Here is a 20,614-nt window from a genome sequence, read left to right as displayed (position 1 = left end):
GTTTATAATCTATCGAACAAAACAAGCAATATTAAACAAAAGAGCAGCCCCCAAAATAAGCTAAGCCCTGAGCTCCTCACCATGTCGATGGCCATCTTGCGAAGAGACTGCCGTTGCTTTTTGGAGATGTTCTGGAAGATGTCGCAGTTTTCCTCTTGCAAGAGCTTGAAGCCCACAGCCAGGTGGTGGTTCTCAAGGACCGACGCATCGTTATACATCAGCGCCAGCTCCGAATCTAGGGAGGGAAAAAGGGTGGTCAGTTTGACAGGTGATATCTCCGGATCAGAGGAGGCCATATATGTGGGTGAGAAAGAGAGTAAGGGAGAAGATTCACGTAGGGGCTTGAAGCAGCCAACCAACATTTTGTAGGAATGTTCAGGGTGGAAGGAGAGGATATATTGTTTATTCATATCCTTCCTAACTTGCGCTAGCAAGTTCCTTTATGTAGCCAAGTTACATTCCCCTTTCACATGCACAGCAGATAGCTGGTCGCAGGCTCGTGTGAGCCTCTCACTATTATACAATTCAATCTGTCTCAAATTGAATTGTATGTTCCTGGTAAGTTCCCTTGAATACCTCTTAAAAGAATAAAGCCGCCACAATCTTATTCAAAGTCAATGAAAGAAGTTGACTCATATCAGTTCACAGTTGGATTCCTGAAGGCAGACTTAGTTACAAATATGTACATGCGGATCTGCCCCATATGGGGGGATAATGCCAGTGATTCTAAGAGCTAGCAGAGTGGTCCTACCTAGAAGCTGGTCCAACGAAGAAGGAAGTCAAAAAGAGGGAAGGGTGATGCGTGACTCGTCCTTTTGTTACCTGGGCAGGTGAGGTCATGCCCATCTTCGATCACATGCAAAAGGAAGGATGCTCCAGCCAGGAGGAACAGGAAGTTTCGACTGGCTGGACCAAACATTCCCTCGCATGTCTTCTCTAGCATTGCAAGGAATGTTGTACTTGACTGCCTCTCATGGATCACATCCCACACATTTGCACAACTATCAGGCTACAAGAGGCCCTTTTCCTAGTCCAGCATCCTATCCTCTTGTTATCACTTCTTGTTATCGCTTTTTGCACTTCACTTTGGGACGTCCTATGCAAAGTGGGGCAAACCCCACTTTGCCCCAGGTAAAGGAAGGAAGGACAGGAGGAGACGTTCTCTGGAACAGCTGGAAAGACGAGAATTGCCCCCAATCAGCCGACACGGCCTACTCACTGGTGTTGATCAGGAACTGGTTGGAGACCCCGGGGTGGTCGACATCATGGATGGCGGCCGCAAAGATGGCGGCCAAAATCTCCAAGTCGGTGAAGACGGCCTGGAGCGAGCAGATGGAGGGGAGACAAAAAGGGGAGGAAAGTGAGGAGGACAAAGCTAATGATGGGGTGAGCAGAACTCAAACTGGGAGCCAGGCTGGGCATTGGCACAGCCAGGAGGCAAGTGACCACTGTGGTCCTCAAGGCCGGATTACTGCATGGCTCGGGCAGAATGTGGCAGCCTGTTTTCTGATGGGGGAATCAACTACGGAGCCTGGTTCAAGGTCTTCCTATTCATTCACAAGCCCATGAACAACTGCCGGAGTCCTGTTGCTCATTTATTTTATTGTATTTATCTACAGCACCCTTCATCCGAGGACCACAGGGTAGCCTGCAATATAAACCATTCCCCAAGTTGACAAGCAATGAGCAACCGAGGCTTTAGTGTCATCAGCCCAGTCCTGTGGAACTCTCTGCCACTAGAGATTCACTGTGGATGCTTAAGCTGAGATTCCGGCATTGCAGAGGGTTGGACTGGATGACCCTCAGGGTCCCTTCCAACCCTATAGTTCTATGATACTGCGAGCCACAAGCTAAAAAGGCCATCAGGGTTCTGTTGCGCGACCCCCAAACTCTTCTCCTCCCCGCCTTCCCCAGAATTCCCTCTTCACCTCCAGAGCCGGCATGGAGAGCAGGACGTGGGTGGACTGGGCCACGTCGGCCGCGTGGATGTTGTTGTGGTAGGCCACATCCGCGTGGTAGTGGTCCTCCAAGGTCATCATGAAGGTGATGAAGGTGTCGGCAGGGATTTGGAAGGATTTCAGCAAGTCTCTTTCCTGCAGGGCGAAGGGTGCAGAAGAAGGCGCCCCTGACTTGTCGGTCGTTTAAAAAGCACTTTTTTAAAAGCGTGGTGGGGGTCTCAAAACGGGGTCTCTATGCAGGGAGCCTGGGGCCTCTCATTCTGCCCCCCACCATGGCCTGAGACTTTTCAGCAAGTGAGAGGCTATGTGACAGGTGTCAATTAAATTGCGCACATTCGTGGGCTGAATGTCGGGAGATTTGGGGCAGATGAAAGGAAGGACTTCTTTCTTTTTCTCCCCTTTTAAATTTATTTATTTGGTTTTTCAAATTTTACAGAGATATATCAAACATGAATCATCAAAACAAGATTCCAAGGAATCTCCTGGAATTCCATCCTCCCCTTTGTGGGTCCTATTATGAATCATTTCCTCCCGCATCTTTTATGATGATCCAAATCGATTACAGTAGTGGCGCCCGCCCTGTGGAACGCCCTCCCATCAGATGTCAAAGAAATAAACAACTATCTGACTTTTAGAAGACATCTGAAGGCAGCCCTCTTTAGGGAAGCTTTTAATATTTGATTGTTGTATTTTAATATTTTGTTGGAAGCTGCCCAGAGTGGCTGGGGGAACCCAGCCAGACGGGTGGGGTATAAAGAATAAATTATTAGGGGAGAGGGTGGCTGGTACAGGTCCCCACTGCCTCCCCCCATCAAACTCCAAGCACCCGTCCCCCAGGGCACCCTCTCACCTGGAAGATGCTGTACATGACGACTGTCAAAGGGCGGTGGCCAGAATACTCAGAAATCTTGAAGACGTCCAGGCCCCACTTGTTCACGTCTTCCAGTTCCTAAGGAGGAGAGGGCAGGGCTGTCAGAGCTCTGTGGGGATCACCTCTTTCTGTGATGTATGTCTGATGTATTTGGGGGTGGTCTTGGGCTACAGGGTGGGCAATTTCAGGAGTCTATATAAGAGCTTGCGCACCACTGTTCTGGGTTCCTCCTCCCTCCTGCGTGTGGGGAGTGAGGACCCTGTTGCAACAGTTAATAAAGATCAGGCTCACTAGCCGCTTTGCTTCTCAATATTCTCTGCTTGGCCTCTGTTATTTTCTCCTACCAATAGAGAACCTTCATAAGGACTCTAGATGGACTCTTGGGTACCCAAAAGGAGCAGTGTTTTTTCTTATAACAATCGGATCCGCACCCAGCTTCCTGGAACCGGGAACCATTGTCCCCCAAGCCCCACATCTGCCCTCTTCCTCACCCTGGCCAGCAGACCCTCCTTCTCCGTCTTGACTCCGAAGCGAGGGATGGCGGCCACGCAGCGGAAGCTGGATCCATGCGTCAGTTTCTTCACACCGCTGATCTGTGACATCGGCAGCTTCTTCTTCTTCTTCTCTTTGTCCTTCTCCTTAGGGACCAGGGTTGGGATCTCCACCTCATGCTGCTTGTCTGAAACAGGCAGGGGGGGGGTGGATATAAAATTCACTGCATGCCATTCATTGAAAGAAAAATGTCTGATTTTTTTTTTTTAATTGCATTTTTAATATTTTGTTGGAAGCTGCCCAGAGTGGCTGGGGATACCCAGCCAGATGGGTGGGGTGCAAATAATAATTATTACTATTATTATTAAAACACAGGTGCAAATTGACTCCGGGACATGCCACTTCTGGTGGGGTCGAGGGATGACCCTCTCGACTGCCCACCATGAAACAAAGCAAACTAGAACTTTCTTGGGGGTGTGGAGAGCAGTTTCCCACAGGCAGGATGAAATAAAACCTCATCGGAAGCGACACACAGCCCCCCAAAAAATAAATTATCCACAAGGCGAAGATTTGCATTAAGCTTTTCGAAGCCCAAAGAAAACAGGTCCCTGCCGCAAGGAGCTTACAGTCTGTGATTTGGCACAGGGGATGATAAGAGCAAGGAGAGAGGACCGGCTTTCCTCGTTCTCCTCCTCGACTCTAGCCCTGCTTGCCCAATCCCCTTCTCTTTTTAAAGCCCCCACTTTCAAAAGGGCCCTGGCTGGTCCATTTCTGGAGCATCGTCTCTGGAGGACACAGCAAAGGCGGCCCATGTCAAATATCCCCCTCCCGCCCAGCCCCTCGCACGAGTCTCCTGCTGTTCCGAGGGAGACCCCCGCCCCAATATTCCCGAGGCACGCAAGGATTGACGTCAGAGGAGGCTAATAATATTACCGACACCATGGCAACGGGAGATGCTGCGTGCTGGAATGCCGGTCCTCTCCCCAAAGTGATGTTTCCAGAGAGCAGACGGGGTCTCTCTCCCCACCTCACCCCGAGAGTCTTCTTCTCGCTCTTGCCTCCGTCACAAACGCACAGACACAGAGGAAGGGAACCTCTGGCTTAACACTCGCTGTATATATATGTGTGTGTGTGTGTGTGTGTGTGTGTGTGTGTGTGTATACATGCACACACACACACTTGTTTTCCTGCACTGTGTTTTAAATCCAGCGCCGATGTTTTAATTTTTAAAAAGCGGATATCGAAATGTAAGAAGGTGGCCAGCGAGATGGGAAGCCCACAAACAGGACCTCGGTTACTGGAGGTGCTAGTCTTCATGGTTCCAAATAATTTACACAGTAAAGCTACCTTTTACAGAGTTGGACCATTGGTCCCTGTCAGGGCCAGATTTAGGTTTGGTGAGGCCCTCAGTTCCTGAAGGTAATGGGGCCCTTTCTATGTCCAGTTGTCCTTTGTCCACAACAAATTGTCACTGTTTTTCGTGTTGAATAGATGGTATATCAGACATAGGCAAACTCAGCACTCCAGATGTTTTGGGACTACAGTTCCCATCATCCCTGACCACTGGTCCTGTTAGCTAGGGACGATGGGAGTTGTAGTCCCAAAACATCTGGAGAGCCGAGTTTGGGGATGCCTGTGCTATATGGTCATTGATGGACCGAATAGGTATCTCAAGCCATTCGCGCATGTTGCCCTGCAACCAGTCCATGCAGAATGTTGGCACCCTATATATAGAAAGGGGCAAAGCAGGGATATTTGAGGGAGCAGGCGAGGCCCATGACTTACATCCGAGGAGCCGACACAACACAAAACACGGTTGCTGGATGTAGGTTTTATTGTATTTGTTTTTTATCTTATATTGTGGAAATGTACATTCAGTTTTTCCCCCCTTTAATTTTTTTGGGGGGACCCCAAGAGAGTGAAGAGAGTGGGGCCCTAAGCTAGAGCTTGATTAGCTTATACATAAATCTGGCCCTGGTCCCTGTCGCTCAGCACTGTCTGCACTGAACGGCAGCAACTCCTCGGGGTTTCGGGTAGGAGAACCTCTCCCAGCCTGACCTGGGAATCGCACTACCACTAAGCTATGGACAGGAGATGCGGATGGCGCTGTGGGTTAAACCACAAAGCCTAGGACTTGCTGATCAGAAGGTCGGTGGTTCGAATCCCCGCAATGACGGGGTGAGCTCCCGTTGCTCGGTCGCTGCTCCTGCCAACCTAGCAGTTCGAAAGCACAAAGTGCAAGTAGATAAATAGGTACCACTCCGGCGGGAAGGTAAAGGGCGTTTCTGTGCGCTGCTCTGGTTCGCCAGAAGCGGCTTAGTCATGCTGGCCACATGACCCGGAAGCTGTACGCCGGCTCCCTCGGCCAGTAAAGTGAGATGAGCGCTGCAACCCCAGAGTCGGCCACGACTGGACCTAATGGTCAGGGGTCCCTTTACCTTAAGCTATGGACAGTTTGCCTCTCAAAAGGAGTTTAGAGTGTGAACAGGCTGCTGAAGAGTGCAGCTTGAACCCACAACCTGGGCATGATCAGCACTGAGGCCAGGCAGGAAAGGAGAAAGGTGAGTGTGCTCCCCTTTTTGCAGGCAAGTGATCCTTCCACCCCAAACCTTCTCTTCTCCATCTCCCCATTGCGCTGCCCTGGGGGACTCACCCAAGAAAGTGCTGCTGATGTACTCCGACACTTGGTTTCCGGAGCGGCTGGTTTCGGAGAGGTGGGTCAGTTCCCGATTCAGCATCCTTTTGAACTGCGGGGAGAGAGCAGGAAATAGTTCAATAACTCAAAGGAGCAACTCACAGGCAGCCTCTGCTGCAGGAGAATTTGCATCGCGCTGAAAGTTAAGAGCTGTGTTTTCAAGGGGATGAGAGTTTTGGCAAGTGGGGAGAATTGCTCCTAGTCCTCATGACCCAATAGGAAAGGGTTCTGGGAGGCAGCGAGATGCCTCTGGGCAGATGGGACACAGCGATCCATTCTAGATGTGGCTTGACTCCACCATCCTTTTAAAAAATATATATACAGTGGTCCCTCGATTTTCAAACACAATCCATTCCGGAAGACTGTCTGACTTCCAAAACGTTGGAAAACCGAGGCACAGAGGGCTGTCTGCAATTTCAAATGAGAAAATGTGGGAAATGGAAGCATCTGCTTCCGGGGTTTGGGCGTTCGGAAACTGAAACGTTCGACTTCTGAGATGTTCGGAAACCAAGGTATCACTGTATCTTCTCTTTATTCCCTGTTTAGAGAAGTTTTTAATGACTGATGTTTAATGTATTTGTAATCTTTTGTTGGAAGCAGCCCAGAGTGGCTGGGGAAACCCAGCTAGATGGGCAGGGTATAAATATATTATTATTATTATTATTATTATTATTATTATTATTATTAAGATTACAAGTGCACAGAGTAAGATAAGACACAAAAGAAGATAAGAAAATAGCACCCACGTAGAAAACAAAACAGAACGACAACAAAAATGTACACATTACACCCCAAAAATATGTTATTGTAGGTAACCAGACCTTAACCTAATACGGTATTTATAAAAACCAATTCCAAATATCATTGAATTTGTCCGTGGCAAGCCTACGTTGGTACGCAACTCCGACCACTAGTCCACGCTGCCTGGGGATGAGAGCTGGAGTGCAGCAACATCTGAAGGGGTGCAGGTCCCCCACAATTGATCTGGAGGAAAAGATCTTCCAGGATAGCTGCGATTCCTCTCCCTGTAGAACTAACCTGACCTTTGACAAGTGCATAGAGCTGAGATACCTATTAGGTCCATAAATGACTGTATAGCATCTATTCAACACAAAAAACAGTGGCAGTTTGTTGTGGACAAAGGGCAGCTGGACATAGAAAGGGCCCCATTAACTTCAGGAGCTTAGCCCTGCATTTGAGTGTCCTCATCAGCACCCCAACAGAGCGAGTCAGGTGGCAGGAGCTGCAACCAAATGTGGGGGCCCTCCAGGCTAAGGGGTGGGGCTCTTTTTCTGCCCCCCCCCCCCCGCCTAGCTGCTAGGTAGGAGAACATGAGCCAAAGTTTTTGGGTGTGAGCTGAGCTGGAAGCTGGAGACACAGAGACCCTCTTGCTCTGTGCTGGATCCAAAGCGAGATCTGTTGGGGGTCTTGATGCTGTGAGCCTCTGTCCTCTGTATGCTCAGGTTGTACAGAGGAGCAAATAAAATCATCTATCCCAAAGCCAGCAGTCTCTGACTCTTTTCTTTCCAAATGCCTGGGGCCCCCTGAGTCTCTCGTAGCTCAGCGATTTGGGGTGACGTGTAAGGAAGTGAATGGCAACACCTCTCAGCTCCTCGTAAAAAGCGAGCAGGGAATACGAGGTGGGGAGGGTCTCTTGGAAGTCCCAAGAACTGCAGGAGACCCATAAAAGTTGCAATTACGGGATGCCAGCTGCAGCACACACAGAAATGAGTCAAGGCAAAACAATTTTATGAAACATGGTGGAGGCTGGGGGGCGGGCAGGAGGGATTCCATAATCGGGGCAGCTTGCAAAACGATGGATATATATTCCAGTTTTAGTGATATTTAAAGCATTTGCAACAATGGGTGCTGTTGGATTCACCAGGGAGATCGGTAAATATTGAAATCCTTAAAAAGCATTAGCAAGACTTTGAGATTTAGGGTGTCGTCATCCCCCCCAAATGCAAGGTTTGAAAGGGTTTCTTTTTTTTGACATTTGAAATACTTTCCCACCCCTACCTGGAGGTGCCATTGGGGATCCAACCTGCAGGGCAGTTTGCTCCACCACTAAGCTAGTCCTTAAAAACAAAGCAAGCTTCCAGTCCTCATGAGCTGGGAACCATTTATGTCATATTTACAGAATCATTGTAAAGGAATGGACTCACTTGCAGGGTTTGACTCAAGATTGCAATTAACAAAACAAATGTAGAAAGAGAAACAGGATGTTAAAATGATAAGAGAAGAAGAAGAATTATTTAAGGCCCGTATAGCTCAAGCTCTGATTTTCCCAGTAGTGATGTATCGAAGTGAGAGCTGGACCATAAAGAAGGCTGATCGCCGAAGAATTGATGCTTCTGAATTCTGGTGCTGGAGGAGACTCTTGAGAGTCCCATGGACTGTAAGAAGATAAAACCTCTCCATTCTGAAGGAAATCAGCCCTGAGTGCTCACGGGAAGAACAGATCCTGAAGCTGAGGCTCCAATACTTTGGCCACCTCATGAGAAGAGAAGACTCCCAGGAAAGAGAAGAGAAGACCCTGATGTTGGGAAAGATGGAGGGCGCAAGGAGAAGGGGACGACGGAGGACAAGATGGTGGGACAGTGTTCTTGAAGCTACCAGCAGGAGTTTGACCAAACTGCGGGAGGCAGTGGAAGACAGGAGGGCCTGGCGTGCTCTGGTCCAGGGGGTCACCAAGAGGCGGACACCACTAAACGACTCAACAACAACAACAACAAAATTAAAGAATAAGAAATAACCAATGAGCAGGGAGAGATAATATGCCAAAAAACCAGAAAGGGAAGTTGAGGGAAGTCACGGGGGGGGGGGGGAGTTGAGGATTTATAAGGTATTTTGTTTTTGAAATAATGATTGCGACGATGATAAAAATGGTAAATTCAATGAAAATTGTTTTTTTTTTTAAAAAATAAACAAATTAAATAATTAAAAACACCCACCCACACATCCTGAGATGGCGAGTTTCACAGATCAAGCATGCATTCACACACACACCCTGGCTGGGGGGGCGCACACCCATTTTAAAAACAAAAACCGTGCCAAACCTTTGTAGCAGAACAAAAGTCCCCACTACTGCTGCTGCTGCTGCCCCCTCGTTTGCCAACCTTTGGAAGGGGCACCTGTGCTCCGCTTACCTGGGCGATGGGGTCTTGGAACACGAGCAACCCTGGGGGGCTGGCGTCGGGCATCGCACCGTCCCCGGTCCCCCGCCTGCCCAGCGCGCTGCTGCTCGCAAGCTGACCCTCCTCTCTTCCTCCGAAGTGCACCGCCGCCTGCCCCGCAGGAGCCAGGCCACAGAGCTGCATGGACTGGGGGCCTGAGCCCCCAAACCCCCAAAAAGGGAGGAGGAAAGAAATCTCTCCCTCTCAAAAAAAGCCCCGCAAAAAGAAAGAAAGAAAAGGGGGTTTCTCTGCAAAGCTCAGCAGCGAGGAGGAAGCGCTGGCGACGGGGGTCCCCCTGCATCACCAGCCGGAGGGATGCGCCAGGTGAGCTGTTCTTTCGGCGGCCGCCCAATCAGAAGCCGCGGGCAGAGGGGCAGGAGCCCGTTCCACCTCCCGATTGGCTGGCGGGAGACTGGGGATGCTGCTACGGCGTGGTGGTACCCAGACGCAGCTGCAAGGCGCGCACGGGGAGAAGGAGGAGGACGGGAGAAGCGGGCAAGACTTCGGAGCTGCCTTTGGGGGGCAAGGTGGGCATTGGGAGGGGGCTCAGCTGCCACAGGGGACAAGCTCTCTCCCCCCCCCCCGTGTGTGTCCAGAGACAAGCAGCTGGCACAGAGACAGCTTCCCAACGCTTTCTTTATTCTCCTGGCTTTGCAAAAAGAACATAAACAGAGGCTGGTTGCCGGATCTGACCAGTGCCGGATTGACGTAGAAGCTAAACAAGCTCTAGCTTAGGGCCCCACTCTCTTGGGGCCACACACAAAAATGTAAAGGGAAAAATGCCTGGATGTACATTTCCAAAATATAAGATAAAAAACCAATAAAACAAAATCTACATCCAGCAACAGTGTTTTGTGTTGTGTAGGCTCCTATTTGTGATGTGTAAATGGCTTGAGATGCCTATGAGGTCCATCACTGACCATCTAGCATCTATTCAACACAAAAAAGAGTGGCAATTTGTTGTTGACAAAGGACAGCTGGACATAGAAAGGGCCCCATTGCCTTCAGGAACTGAGGGCCGCATCAAACCTAAATTCGGCCCTGCTTTGGAGCTGCCTTTGGGTGGGCAAGGCGGGCATTGGGAGGAGGCTAAATTGCCCACCTGCCGGGAACAAGCTCTCTGCCTCTCCCTCTCATGTGTGTCCAGAGACAAGCAGCTGGCAGAGAGACAAGCTTCCCAACGCTTTATTTATTCTCCATCCCTGGCTTTGCAAAAAGAACATAAACCGAGGCTGGTTGCTGGATCTGACCCACCTGCTGCTCAAGCATCCTCTTCTGCCAGGCCAGATGCCATCCAGGACGGCGGCTAATGGATTGAGGTTGAGCCTTGTCCCTTTGGGGCTGGGGGTCCCACCCTGACCCGGGCGCCTTACCTTGTTGGAGGCCATCTCGCTGACCGAATGCCTCGTCTGCAATGTCTCCAGCTGGTCCAAGCACCAGTCCAGCTCCTCCAAGGTCTCCACGGCCAGCTTTTGGGAAGCATCTTCTGCGGAGAGGCAAGAGGCACAATCCTGTCTGCACTGAGCGCCATCAGCTCTCGAGGGGACATGCCCAGCATGGAGAGGCTGTCACCAGGGGCTGAGCCTGCATTGCAGGGGGTTGGATGACCCTTGGGTGCCCCCCGGTGAGACCTTCCACATTCAAAGCAGCTGCTCCATCACCGCGGTCATTTCACCAGTCCAAATAAAGGGCTGGTTTAAACAGGAGGAGAATTGGTCCACTTAGCTCAGTGTTGTTTACACGGGCAGGCAGCATCTCTCCAGGGTTTGAGGCAGGAGATTCCCATCTCCTACCCAGAGGCATTTCCTGCCCCCAGCAGTGAGCCTAACCATGGTGCCCGCTTTTACATCTCTCCAAGCAGCCATGTCTACATCTGCCTCGTTTGCAGAAACTCTTCCTTTGGCCCGAGTCTTGTGTCTCTGTGCGTTTGTGTGCATTTGTGGCTTCTACACCTCCCGGCTCACGAGTTTCCTTGATGCCAGAGGTCAGGCAAAGGGGGAATACAGGCAGGGAACAGGCGGTCAGAGTGGCATGGTGGAGAGAGAGAAGGAGGCAGGCCCGGAGGCAGAGACAGGGGAAGAAGCGAAAAGCAGAGAGTTTTTGAATAATGAAAGAACTGACGTCAGTCGGAGGCTATAGCCGCAGAGGTGGCATTAGAAAAGAGAAAGAGAGAGAGGAAGAAAGCAGGAGAGGGAGGGAGGAAGGAACTTCCCAGGTCGTAAGCGGACTGCAGATGCTTTGTGCAGAGCAGGGAGGAGACGGGAAGGCCCTGGGAACCGGGATATGACCCCCCACCCTCTGCCACGGACCCAGTGAATCTCCAAGATGCTTTGATTGACAGCCACAGACCTCGCCACCTCTCCTCGGGCTCTGCATGTTTTAAAACACACATGACCCCAATTTAACAGGACCGCAGCCTGGTGCTTAGAGAGCCTGCTTTGGATGCAGAATGTCCCAGGTTCGGTTCCTGCTGGCGTCTCCCGATGGGGCTGGGAATATCCTTCTTTCGCACCTGACGCCGAGTAAATGAGCTAAAATGTATAAATTGTGGGATGTGATCCATGAGAGGCAGTCAAGTACAACATTCCTTGCAATGCTAGAGAAGACATGCGAGGGAATGTTTGGTCCAGCCGGTCGAAACTTCCTGTTCCTCCTGGCTGGAGCATCCTTCCTTTTGCATGTGACCTTACCTGTCCAGGTAATAAAAGGACGAGTCACACAGCAACTCTCTCTCTTTGACTTCCTACTTCGTTTGACCCGCTTCTAGTTAGGACTGCTCTGCTAGCTCCTAGAAGCACTGGGATTATTCCCCCATATGGGGCAGATCCACATGTACATCTTTGTAACTAAGTCTGCCTTCAGGGATCCAACTGTGAACTGATGTGAGTCAACTTCTTTCATTGGTTTTGTGGAAAAATTATGACTAAAATCTTTTTTTAAAGGGGGAATATTCTTCACAAATAAAATACAACTGGCTCCCCCAGGAGGGGATGACGGCCGTCAATCTAGGGGGCTTCCAAAGAGGATGAGACAAATTCACGGCGTTCAGGTCCCACACTTAGGGGTCTGGCTATTCCTGGTTCCAAGAGTCGGTGTGTTTAGTTGTCTGCTCACCCCACATTTTGCTTCCCTGCACCTTTCCTAATTGCAAAAAAATTCCTTGTAGGGTTTCTTAAAGGGGAATTCTGGCGCGAGGATGACAGAAGGCTTTCAGTTGTGCAAACCCACATTTCCCTGTGGGCACCTTCCCCCCCCACCCAAGAAATTGACAGGGCCCAGATGGAACTCACCTGGCAGGTTGACTTTAGACGTGGGCGGCAGGTTGGGAACTCCAGACGCTCTCCTGTAAGAGACAGAGCATCTCTGAGCCCCCAGTGTCATATTTGGCGGCAGAGGGGATTGTGATCAGGTCCCCTGCCAGAGTGGTTTTGAAACATTTCTCAAAGGAATTAAGAAATAATTAATCGCAACATTCTGTGCGTAAGACGACCCCCAATTTTAAACTTTAAAAATCTGGGCAAAAATATAGTCTTATACATGGAAAGATACAGTATACTTTAGGAGAAAAAGGCCTGTACTTTCTCCAAATTACTACCCCATCTCACACTTTCAGTCGGTGCAGAGCTCTCTCACTCACTCACTTGCTGCTGAGGCGTTCCTGCAGGTGGGTCAAGATGGCGAAGTTACTGCGCACCGTCCGCAGGCTGGCCAGGACCTGGAGGAGGTGGAAGGAAGGAAGGAAGGAAGGAAGTACTTTCAGAATCAGCTGCATGCAACGTTTGCTCCCCCTCATGCACGCCGATGCAGCCAGCCATGGCTAATCCCTTTAACTATTGCAAACCACAAACCTGCAGGGCTCGTGTACTTTAGTAATTGCAAAAAACTGCAGGGCTTGTGTACTTTAGTAATTGCAAAAACCATCCAGGTTCGGGTACCTTTAATAATTGCAAAAATCTGCAGGGCTCCTGCACCTTCAGTAATTGCAAAAAACCACACACAGGGTTCCTGTACCTTTAATAATTCCTAGCCTTTCCTCCCACTCTCATTCCCTCAAGTGCAGACCCCAACCCTGAAGAGATTCCTACCTGTGCAAAAGGAGTGACAATCAAGTCTTCTCCATGCCTGCAACAGAAGAGGTAAAACCTGTTAATCCCAAATAGGACAGACGAGGGCGCTGGTTCGGATTAATTACACTTTTGCTGCATTTTGGAAGAGTTTGCTTCCAAGGTAGGCTACCAAATCCTCCTGGCATTTTCCAGATTAAAAACAGATAAATGAGTTGCAGGACCTCAACAAGCAAAGCTTGAGGCTTCTTGCCCTCCGTTGGGCATCTCAGAAGGCGCTGAGCCCTTTCCCCGCATGCGGAAAGCGGTCGGGGGTCCTCAGACTTCGTTCTGATGCTTGGGAAGAACACTCCCAATTCTATAAAATTCTAGGGGATTCAAATTGTAATGCAGAAGCAGAAATGGAGAAATAAAAGAAGCAACGAAGATATGTTGAAAAACCACAGTGGATCTGGAGCGATGCATGGCAGTTGCCACAACAGATTTGCAAATTTGTTAAGTGGTCCACCAGCGGAATATTATGATTATTATTTAGGGAAGTTTTTAATGATTGATGTTTCAATCTATTTTTAACCTTCTGTTGGAAGCTGCCCAGAGTGGTTGGGGAAACCCAGCCAGATGGGCGAGGTAGAAATAATAAATTATTATTATATTTTTATTTTCAAGGGAACTGGAGATTCACTGCTTTGAGCGTTTTGCCCTCCACCAATGTAAAAAGCCTGGGGTGAGTCTTACGGCTCAATACTGGGGTTTTTTTGGGGGGACGACCCAGCAGAATTCAATTTCCATATGCCTCCCCCCGCCAAACCCTCTCCAAAAATGCCAAGCGTTTTTCACCCCAGCCAGACTGACAGCTACACCTTCCCTCACGGAAACCACACTGCCAACACCCCCAGGGCGTTGCCTTTGAATCGCCTGGCGCCCGGCGCTCTGCGCATGCTCACATGTCGCTGGCGACCGAGGAGTTGCGGGACATGGCTTTGGGCGAGAGGTCGTAGTCGCTGTCCGAGCGGTAGAGGAAGGACTCGCGGCGCTGGCCGTGGGGGGTGGCCCCCTGCAGCACCAGCCCCAGGCCAGGGGGGGTCTGGGCGTCCAGAGGGGTCCGTCCCGGGGAGAAGCCATTCTCGAGGTCAAAACTGGGGGGAGAAAGAGAGGAGAGAGGGGCGTCAGGCACAAGAAACAACAGCCACCCCCTGCCATTTCCCACCACGATTGTCCCACAATTTAGCAGGCACACCTCTTTTGATCTATTTCTCTATTGTTCCATCTACATCCCAGGAGCTCCCGGCAGCACAGACACATCTCCCCATTTTCATTTTATATATACCGTATTTTTTCGTGTATAAGACTATCTTTTCCCCTAAATTTTCAAAGTTTAAAATCAGGGGTCGTCTATAAGACGAATAGTGCATAGTGCGTTTTCTTAATTTTGAGTTAAGAAAAATAGGGGTCGTCTTATACATGGGGATGTGTTATACACGGAAAAATACGGTATATATAATTTTCTGTTTTACAATTTTGAATACTCATTTAAACATCCTAAAAATGACTTTCCTTCTTCTCTTTCCATGGTTCGTTTTGCATGCCGTAAATCCCTGCCCATTTTCACAAAAACTAAACCATTCAGTATTCCATTATTGCATCCATCAAAACTTATTTACACTGTTGAATTTAAAGTAATGCTGCCAGCATTTTCAAATATACACAATATCCCCCATATATTCAATAAACGTTTTCCAATCTCTTCGCTAAATGTATGTTCTTCTTGTTCTCTTATTCTATATGTTAAGTCCGCAAGCTGTGCATATTTTGCCGACTCAAGTTGTCATTCTTCTTTGGTTGGGCTCTTGCTCGTTTTCCATTTTTGGGCTAACACAACATGGGCCGCAGTAGTGGCAGACGTAAATAACCTTTTTTTGGCATCTGAATTATCCCCAACGAAAAGGACTCTGGTTCTCCCCAAATCGGCACAACCATCCTGGGAGACTAGTGCTGGGGAGTTGAAAACGGGCCTTGCAATTTATTTTATTTTGATTTGATTTTGCATTGTTGTTTTTATTTCTGTTATTTTTGAAAATGAATAAAATGTTAACAAAAGAAGAAAAGAAGAAAATGAGTCTTGCAGGATGCTGCTGCGGTGCGCTAGCCTATGGCTTAATTTAATTCTTCCTTTTAAAAAGAAAAGGCATAACTTTTCCCGCATAAGCACGAATGCCAGTTCCCGACTGCCGACAGCGAGAGCGGTTGGATTCCATGTATTTTCTGTCGCTGCTGCGTACGTGAAAAAGCTCGTTCTCTCCCCACAAAAGATGACATACGTAAGCCAGGATGGGGGGCAAAGCCTGCAGTTCTCCAGATGTTTCTCCCTCTGCTCCCGACTCCTGACCCAGTCAAAACAAATCGCTTCCTAGGCTTTCATCTCAGATATATATGTGTTTCTAGAGATGAGAAGCTCTCGGGAGATGGCCCAGTTTTCATGAATTTAGGAACTGGCTCCTATTCTCACGCTGAGGGCCTCTCTCTTTCCCCCTGCCCAAGCTGGGGGCTAATGCCTCTCGTCTTGTGGCAGGCAGTTCCCTAGGCTAGCATATAGACCCCCTGCAATTCCTGAAGGCAGACTTAGTTACAAATATGTGCATGTGAATCTGCCCCATATGGGGGAATAATCCCAATATTTGGACGGAGCGGTGATCCTTCTCGTTGGGGCGCCCCCCTCCTTCCCATCTGCCCACCCCAGTCTCTGCCTGCCTCCGCTGTCTCTCTGTGTCTGGAGCGGCCGGGGCCACTCTCGCCTGCTGGCCCTGCGCCCATTTCCATGACGCCGTGAGAGAAAAAGTGTGCGGCCCACCAGGGACTTGGAAGAGAAGGGAGGAGGCAGGGAGCCAAGATCCACAGGTGTTACAGACATCAGGGGAAGCGTCGAGTCGGAAGGGATACCCAGCAGTCATCCAGCCTGACCCCCCTGCAATGAGGGAATCTCAGCTAAAGCATCCAGGACAGATGGCAATCCGACCTCTGCTTAAAAACCTCCAAGGAAGGAGAGGCCACCACCTTCCATCCCAATCAGCTCTGACTGTCAGAAAGTCCTTCCTGACGTTGAGTCGGGATCTCCTTCCTTGTCGCTCAAAGCAGGGGAAAACAGACTCAGCCACTTGGAAAGTTAATTCCAACCTGTTCTATCATTTCAACTTTTGTACGTTAGGAATTATTTTCTTCGTTTTCAAAGATAAGACTGGGAAAGCCGTTGTGGTCTATTGAGAAAAGTTTATTTCCCAAAAGCAGAAAACAGCAGAAATGTGTCAGAGAAGAGGAAATTAGATAAACCTTAAAACGCAATTGTATGTCACTGAGGTTATAAATGTTGGGGCTGGGTAATTCGGGGGAAGAAGTTGCTAGTTTTGTCGAACAGGAATAGAACTGTTGAGCAGCTTTCAATATGGGAAAAGAAAATGTTATTATTTTAAAAGAGAAGAGGAACAGCTGAACTTGGCCTGGCAGCAAAAGGTCAAGCCGGTGGCGTCCTCTGAGTGGGGGCATTCTTGCTCTTGTCAGCAACTGTGCTATAGCATCCTGCCCCTTTCGGTGGGCCCTCCCTGTGTCTCATATCCAGCCGTGGTCCTGTGGACCTCCCTGCCACTGGATCCCTGAATAAAATCCGGGAGACGGAAAGGAGAGCTGGCACCCACCTTGTCCTGGCCAGGCTGTACCCGATGCAGGAGTGCCTCCGTGGGGACAGCATCCTTGTCTTCCTCCTCCGGGCACCCACAGGACCCCCACCCACCCACAGCCCCTGCTGCCCCCCCCCCGCAAAACCCATCTGACTGGGAACAAAGGGCCCCCTTTCAGCCACTTTCCCTGGCTCACGTCAAGCCCAGACGGGGCAGAGAATCGCCCCACTGTCTCCCCAACGTCTGTCTTGAAGTGGGTCGTGGGGTGGGGGGCACAAGGCCAGGGGGGTGGGCTCCTTCGATGGGACCCACCAGGGTGTCCCCTCAACACCAGTGGGGTTTTATTTATTGCCGAAAGCAGCTTTGAACCAGCCTGGGGAAATAACCGAGCAAATTGCTCCATCTCTTTCTCCCCCAAAACACGCCGCTCCTTGTTTTCCTTCTGGTTCGCTTCTCCTCCTGGCACCCAAACGGGACACAAAAGCTTCATTGTGGGCCGGGATCATCTGGGAAGGGATGACCAGCGGAGGGGGCTTCCCTGTCCTCGTCCCCCCGTGACCTATGGTGTGACCCAGAGGGCCGTTTCGCCGCTCGCAAGGAAGCTTTCGGGGGCCATGTGGTGACGGACGGACCCCTCCCAGGGCAAAAAGGCACCCCTTTGAACCAGAGGCCTCTGCTCACTCCATCTGCACATCCCTCCACCCAGGCAAGGAAGTCGAAGGACACATTTCCAACCAGGAGAACTGCAGAACTCACTGCTGCAGGATGGAGCAATGGCTAAGCTAACCTACATCAGGGGGTTTGGGCTGGGGGCTTGTCAGTATGCAGACGATACCCAGCTCTACCTCTCTTTCCAGTCAGAACCGGTGAAGGTCCTGGGTGAGTGTCTGGAGGCAGTTGGAGGATGGATGGCAGCTAACAGATTGAGGTTGAATCCTGACAAGACAGAAGGACTGTTTTGGGGGGACAGGGGGCAGGCGGGGGTGGGGGGCTCGCTGGTCCTGAATGGGGCAACTGTGCCCCTGAAGGACCAGGTGTGCAGCCTGGGAGTCATTTTGGACTCACGGCTGTCCATGGAGCCGCAGGTCAGTTCTGTGTCCTGGGCAGTTCCATCTGGTACGCAGGATGAGACCCTCCCTGCCCACAGACTGTCTGGCCAGAGTGGTGAATGCTCTGGTTATCTCCTGCTTGGACTACTGCCATGCGCTCTCCGTGGGGCTGCCTTGGGAGGTGACCCAGAAACTACAATTAATCCAGAATGTGGCAGCTGGAGGGCTTGGTGGAATATTTGCAGGCGCCTTGCGAGTGCCGACAAGAGCCTCTAGCCAAATGTGGACCCCAAAACATCTCCACTTGGCCCTCGGGGACATTGGGGGGGCCGCAAGTACCTCTGCCAGGCTGAGCTCTCGCAATGCCTCTTGGTTGGTGCAGAAACCAGCTTCTTGTACATGACGGTAAAATTTGCATTGGGTGCTCTGTCCCAGCTTGCGGTACCATTGATACAAGAGTGGCAGATGAAGATGATTGGATATGCAGAATTGGCAGAGTTGAGCAGGAAAATCCGAAACCAGTTTTCCAAAAAGACTGGAGTAAATTTATACAATATCCGATGGAAAATGGCAAGCAATTAACAACACTAGCAGGACTTAAGACGACTTGTAACGTTGTTGATATATACCTTTTTACATATTTGTTTAAAAATTGACAATAGAAATGGATATAATGTAAATGGGGGGAAAGTGTAGATGCTAAGATCTGTAAGGGTGGAGGGAGGAAGGGCGACAGCTCATTTGAGCAAATGCCATCATGGGAAAAGATGAATGTCCTTTAACAATATAAAATAGAAACTCAATCAATATGATATTAAAAAATAAATGCAAAAAGAGAAAGGTCCCCCCACCCACTCGAAGGCGACCGAAGCGCGGGGCCTTATTGCAGCGTCCCCTTACCAGAGCGGGTGCGCCACGGTGAAGCGCCTCTGTAGCCGCATGCCAGGGTTGGCCATTGCCTTCCGGAAGAGGACGGGCGAGTTGTGGGGCGAGGGGGCCGGGGAGCCCCCAGGGGAGCCTTGCGCCTTGGAGGAGGGAAACATCGTTCCTGCTGACCGGCAAATTCAGACGACTCGGGCAATGGGGAGTGTTGCCAGCTAACTCAGATGCCCTCGGTGCCGCACGAGACTCGAACCCAGGCCTTGCCGAGGAAGAGTCCCCTCCACTCGGAAGCCCCTGGAGGATCGGTCTTCTTTCCGCAGAGTTTCCACAGGGGGCACTCCGTGAAGCCCAGATCCCGGAGAGGAAGAAGGGGGTCCGCCATACCGGCACGAAGGGAGGGCCCCGAGTGCGAAGCACGCCTCTGCTCCGTCCCGTCCCAGGAATCCTTTTGCCGAGAGGCCAGCCCCCAGCTGGGAAGCTAAACAAATGCCTTGGCCGGGCTCCAAGTGCTGAGTGCAAGTGCCAAGTTTCCCTCATTGCTGTCTCTGTAGGGACTGGAAAGGGGGGGTGCGACCAGCCCGGCCTCTGAGCCCACCTCTGGACAGGGCAGGCTTGCAGCTGGCGGTCCAGAAAAACCCATTTTATTAAAAATGTAGAAGCCCCTGTGTCCGGGTGACACAATCCGGCATTGGCACTGGTCACAGTAAACACGGCAAGAAGTGACAGGCCTGGCTCCCAAAGTTTGGCCAAGCCTGCCCTGTCATCGCGGTGCCCTTGGCGGGTCCAATTACGCTGGCAGTCAGGATCGCTCCCAAAAAAGGAGGGGGGAAAAACACACCCCGGCAAATGCAAACAGTTGCCGTGACCTTTTGCTTCTGCTCTTCCCAAATATCTGCCGCTTGCTCGTCATTGTCATCCGTTGAGAGACTGACGGTGGGAAAACACAAGCCCAACTTCCTGGTGGTTTTTGCCAGGCTGCGTTTGGGGTTTGTTTGTTTTAATAAGAAATGCATTGGAAAGCGAAAAGAAACAGCTCCGGGCTTTGCTTGATGTAGAACACAGAATTCAACTGGGTTGTGGTTTTTTAAAAAGAGGATCATGCGTGTTAAAACCAGGAATGGAGGGGGACAGTTCAACGACCCCCCCCAAAAAAATCCGAAGTCCTCTATAGAGTCCATAAGTGAGTTCCCTATCGGTAGGAGGGAACAACAGAGGCCAAGCAGACGACACAAAAGGAAAGAGGGATGAGGAGGGAAGAGGGAACCAAGCGAGCTCAGGCTCCGACTCTTCCACTTGTAGTTTCTACAATCTCCAGATATAATATCTGGTTATGCAATGTGAGAAACGTGAGGCTGGACTAGACGGATCTTTCCTACTAGTTATTTAGGAAATAGAAGACATCGTTGCATGCTCTTGTTATAAGAAAAAAACTGCTCCCTTTCCCTTATGGGGTATTCCACAGCTAATTTTGGCTAATTCAGCATATTCACATAATTTCTTTTGCCACTCTGCCTCAGTTGGGATCTGGTCTCCTTTCCAATACTTGACAATTAAGACTCTAGCCGCAGTTGTTGCATAAAGAAATACACTTTTGTTCTTTTTAGGGATGTTTATTGTCATATAAACATATAATGCAGAGCAGAAAAGCCTCTGGTCTTTTAGTGAATATTTCTCTGACTCTCCCGTTGTTTCCTTGCCAGTGGACTAACATGGGGAGGGGGCAGAAGACCCCCTGTCGAGATGGGTGCTGTTCTGCTGT

General features: G+C 50.1%; 1 protein-coding gene across 4 annotated transcripts in view; it reads right to left on the bottom strand.

Annotated features, from left to right (window-relative positions):
• Positions 1–20,614, bottom strand: part of PDE4C (phosphodiesterase 4C) — a 50,323-nt gene that overhangs the window by 4,933 nt on the left and 24,776 nt on the right. For 3 of the 4 annotated variants that reach the window (XM_080988854.1, XM_080988853.1, XM_080988855.1), the window contains 11 exons: positions 14,201–14,392; positions 13,278–13,314; positions 12,834–12,907; positions 12,483–12,535; positions 10,566–10,678; positions 5,975–6,068; positions 3,321–3,508; positions 2,809–2,907; positions 1,929–2,093; positions 1,220–1,319; positions 81–235 (listed from right to left, as the gene is read on the bottom strand). In XM_080988854.1, coding sequence (XP_080844980.1) covers positions 81–235; positions 1,220–1,319; positions 1,929–2,093; positions 2,809–2,907; positions 3,321–3,508; positions 5,975–6,068; positions 10,566–10,678; positions 12,483–12,535; positions 12,834–12,907; positions 13,278–13,314; positions 14,201–14,392 — 1,270 coding nt within the window. Of the gene's footprint in view, positions 1–80; positions 236–1,219; positions 1,320–1,928; positions 2,094–2,808; positions 2,908–3,320; positions 3,509–5,974; positions 6,069–10,565; positions 10,679–12,482; positions 12,536–12,833; positions 12,908–13,277; positions 13,315–14,200; positions 14,393–18,873; positions 19,707–20,614 lie in introns of those variants that run through there. The other variant, XM_080988856.1, reaches the window with a different exon arrangement.

The sequence above is a fragment of the Podarcis pityusensis genome (assembly GCF_964106645.2).
Source record: "Podarcis pityusensis genome assembly, chromosome: 18".
NCBI lineage: Eukaryota > Metazoa > Chordata > Lepidosauria > Squamata > Lacertidae > Podarcis > Podarcis pityusensis.
The sequence above is the reverse complement of the archived record's forward strand: the minus strand, read 5'-3'. Positions and strand labels throughout refer to the sequence as shown.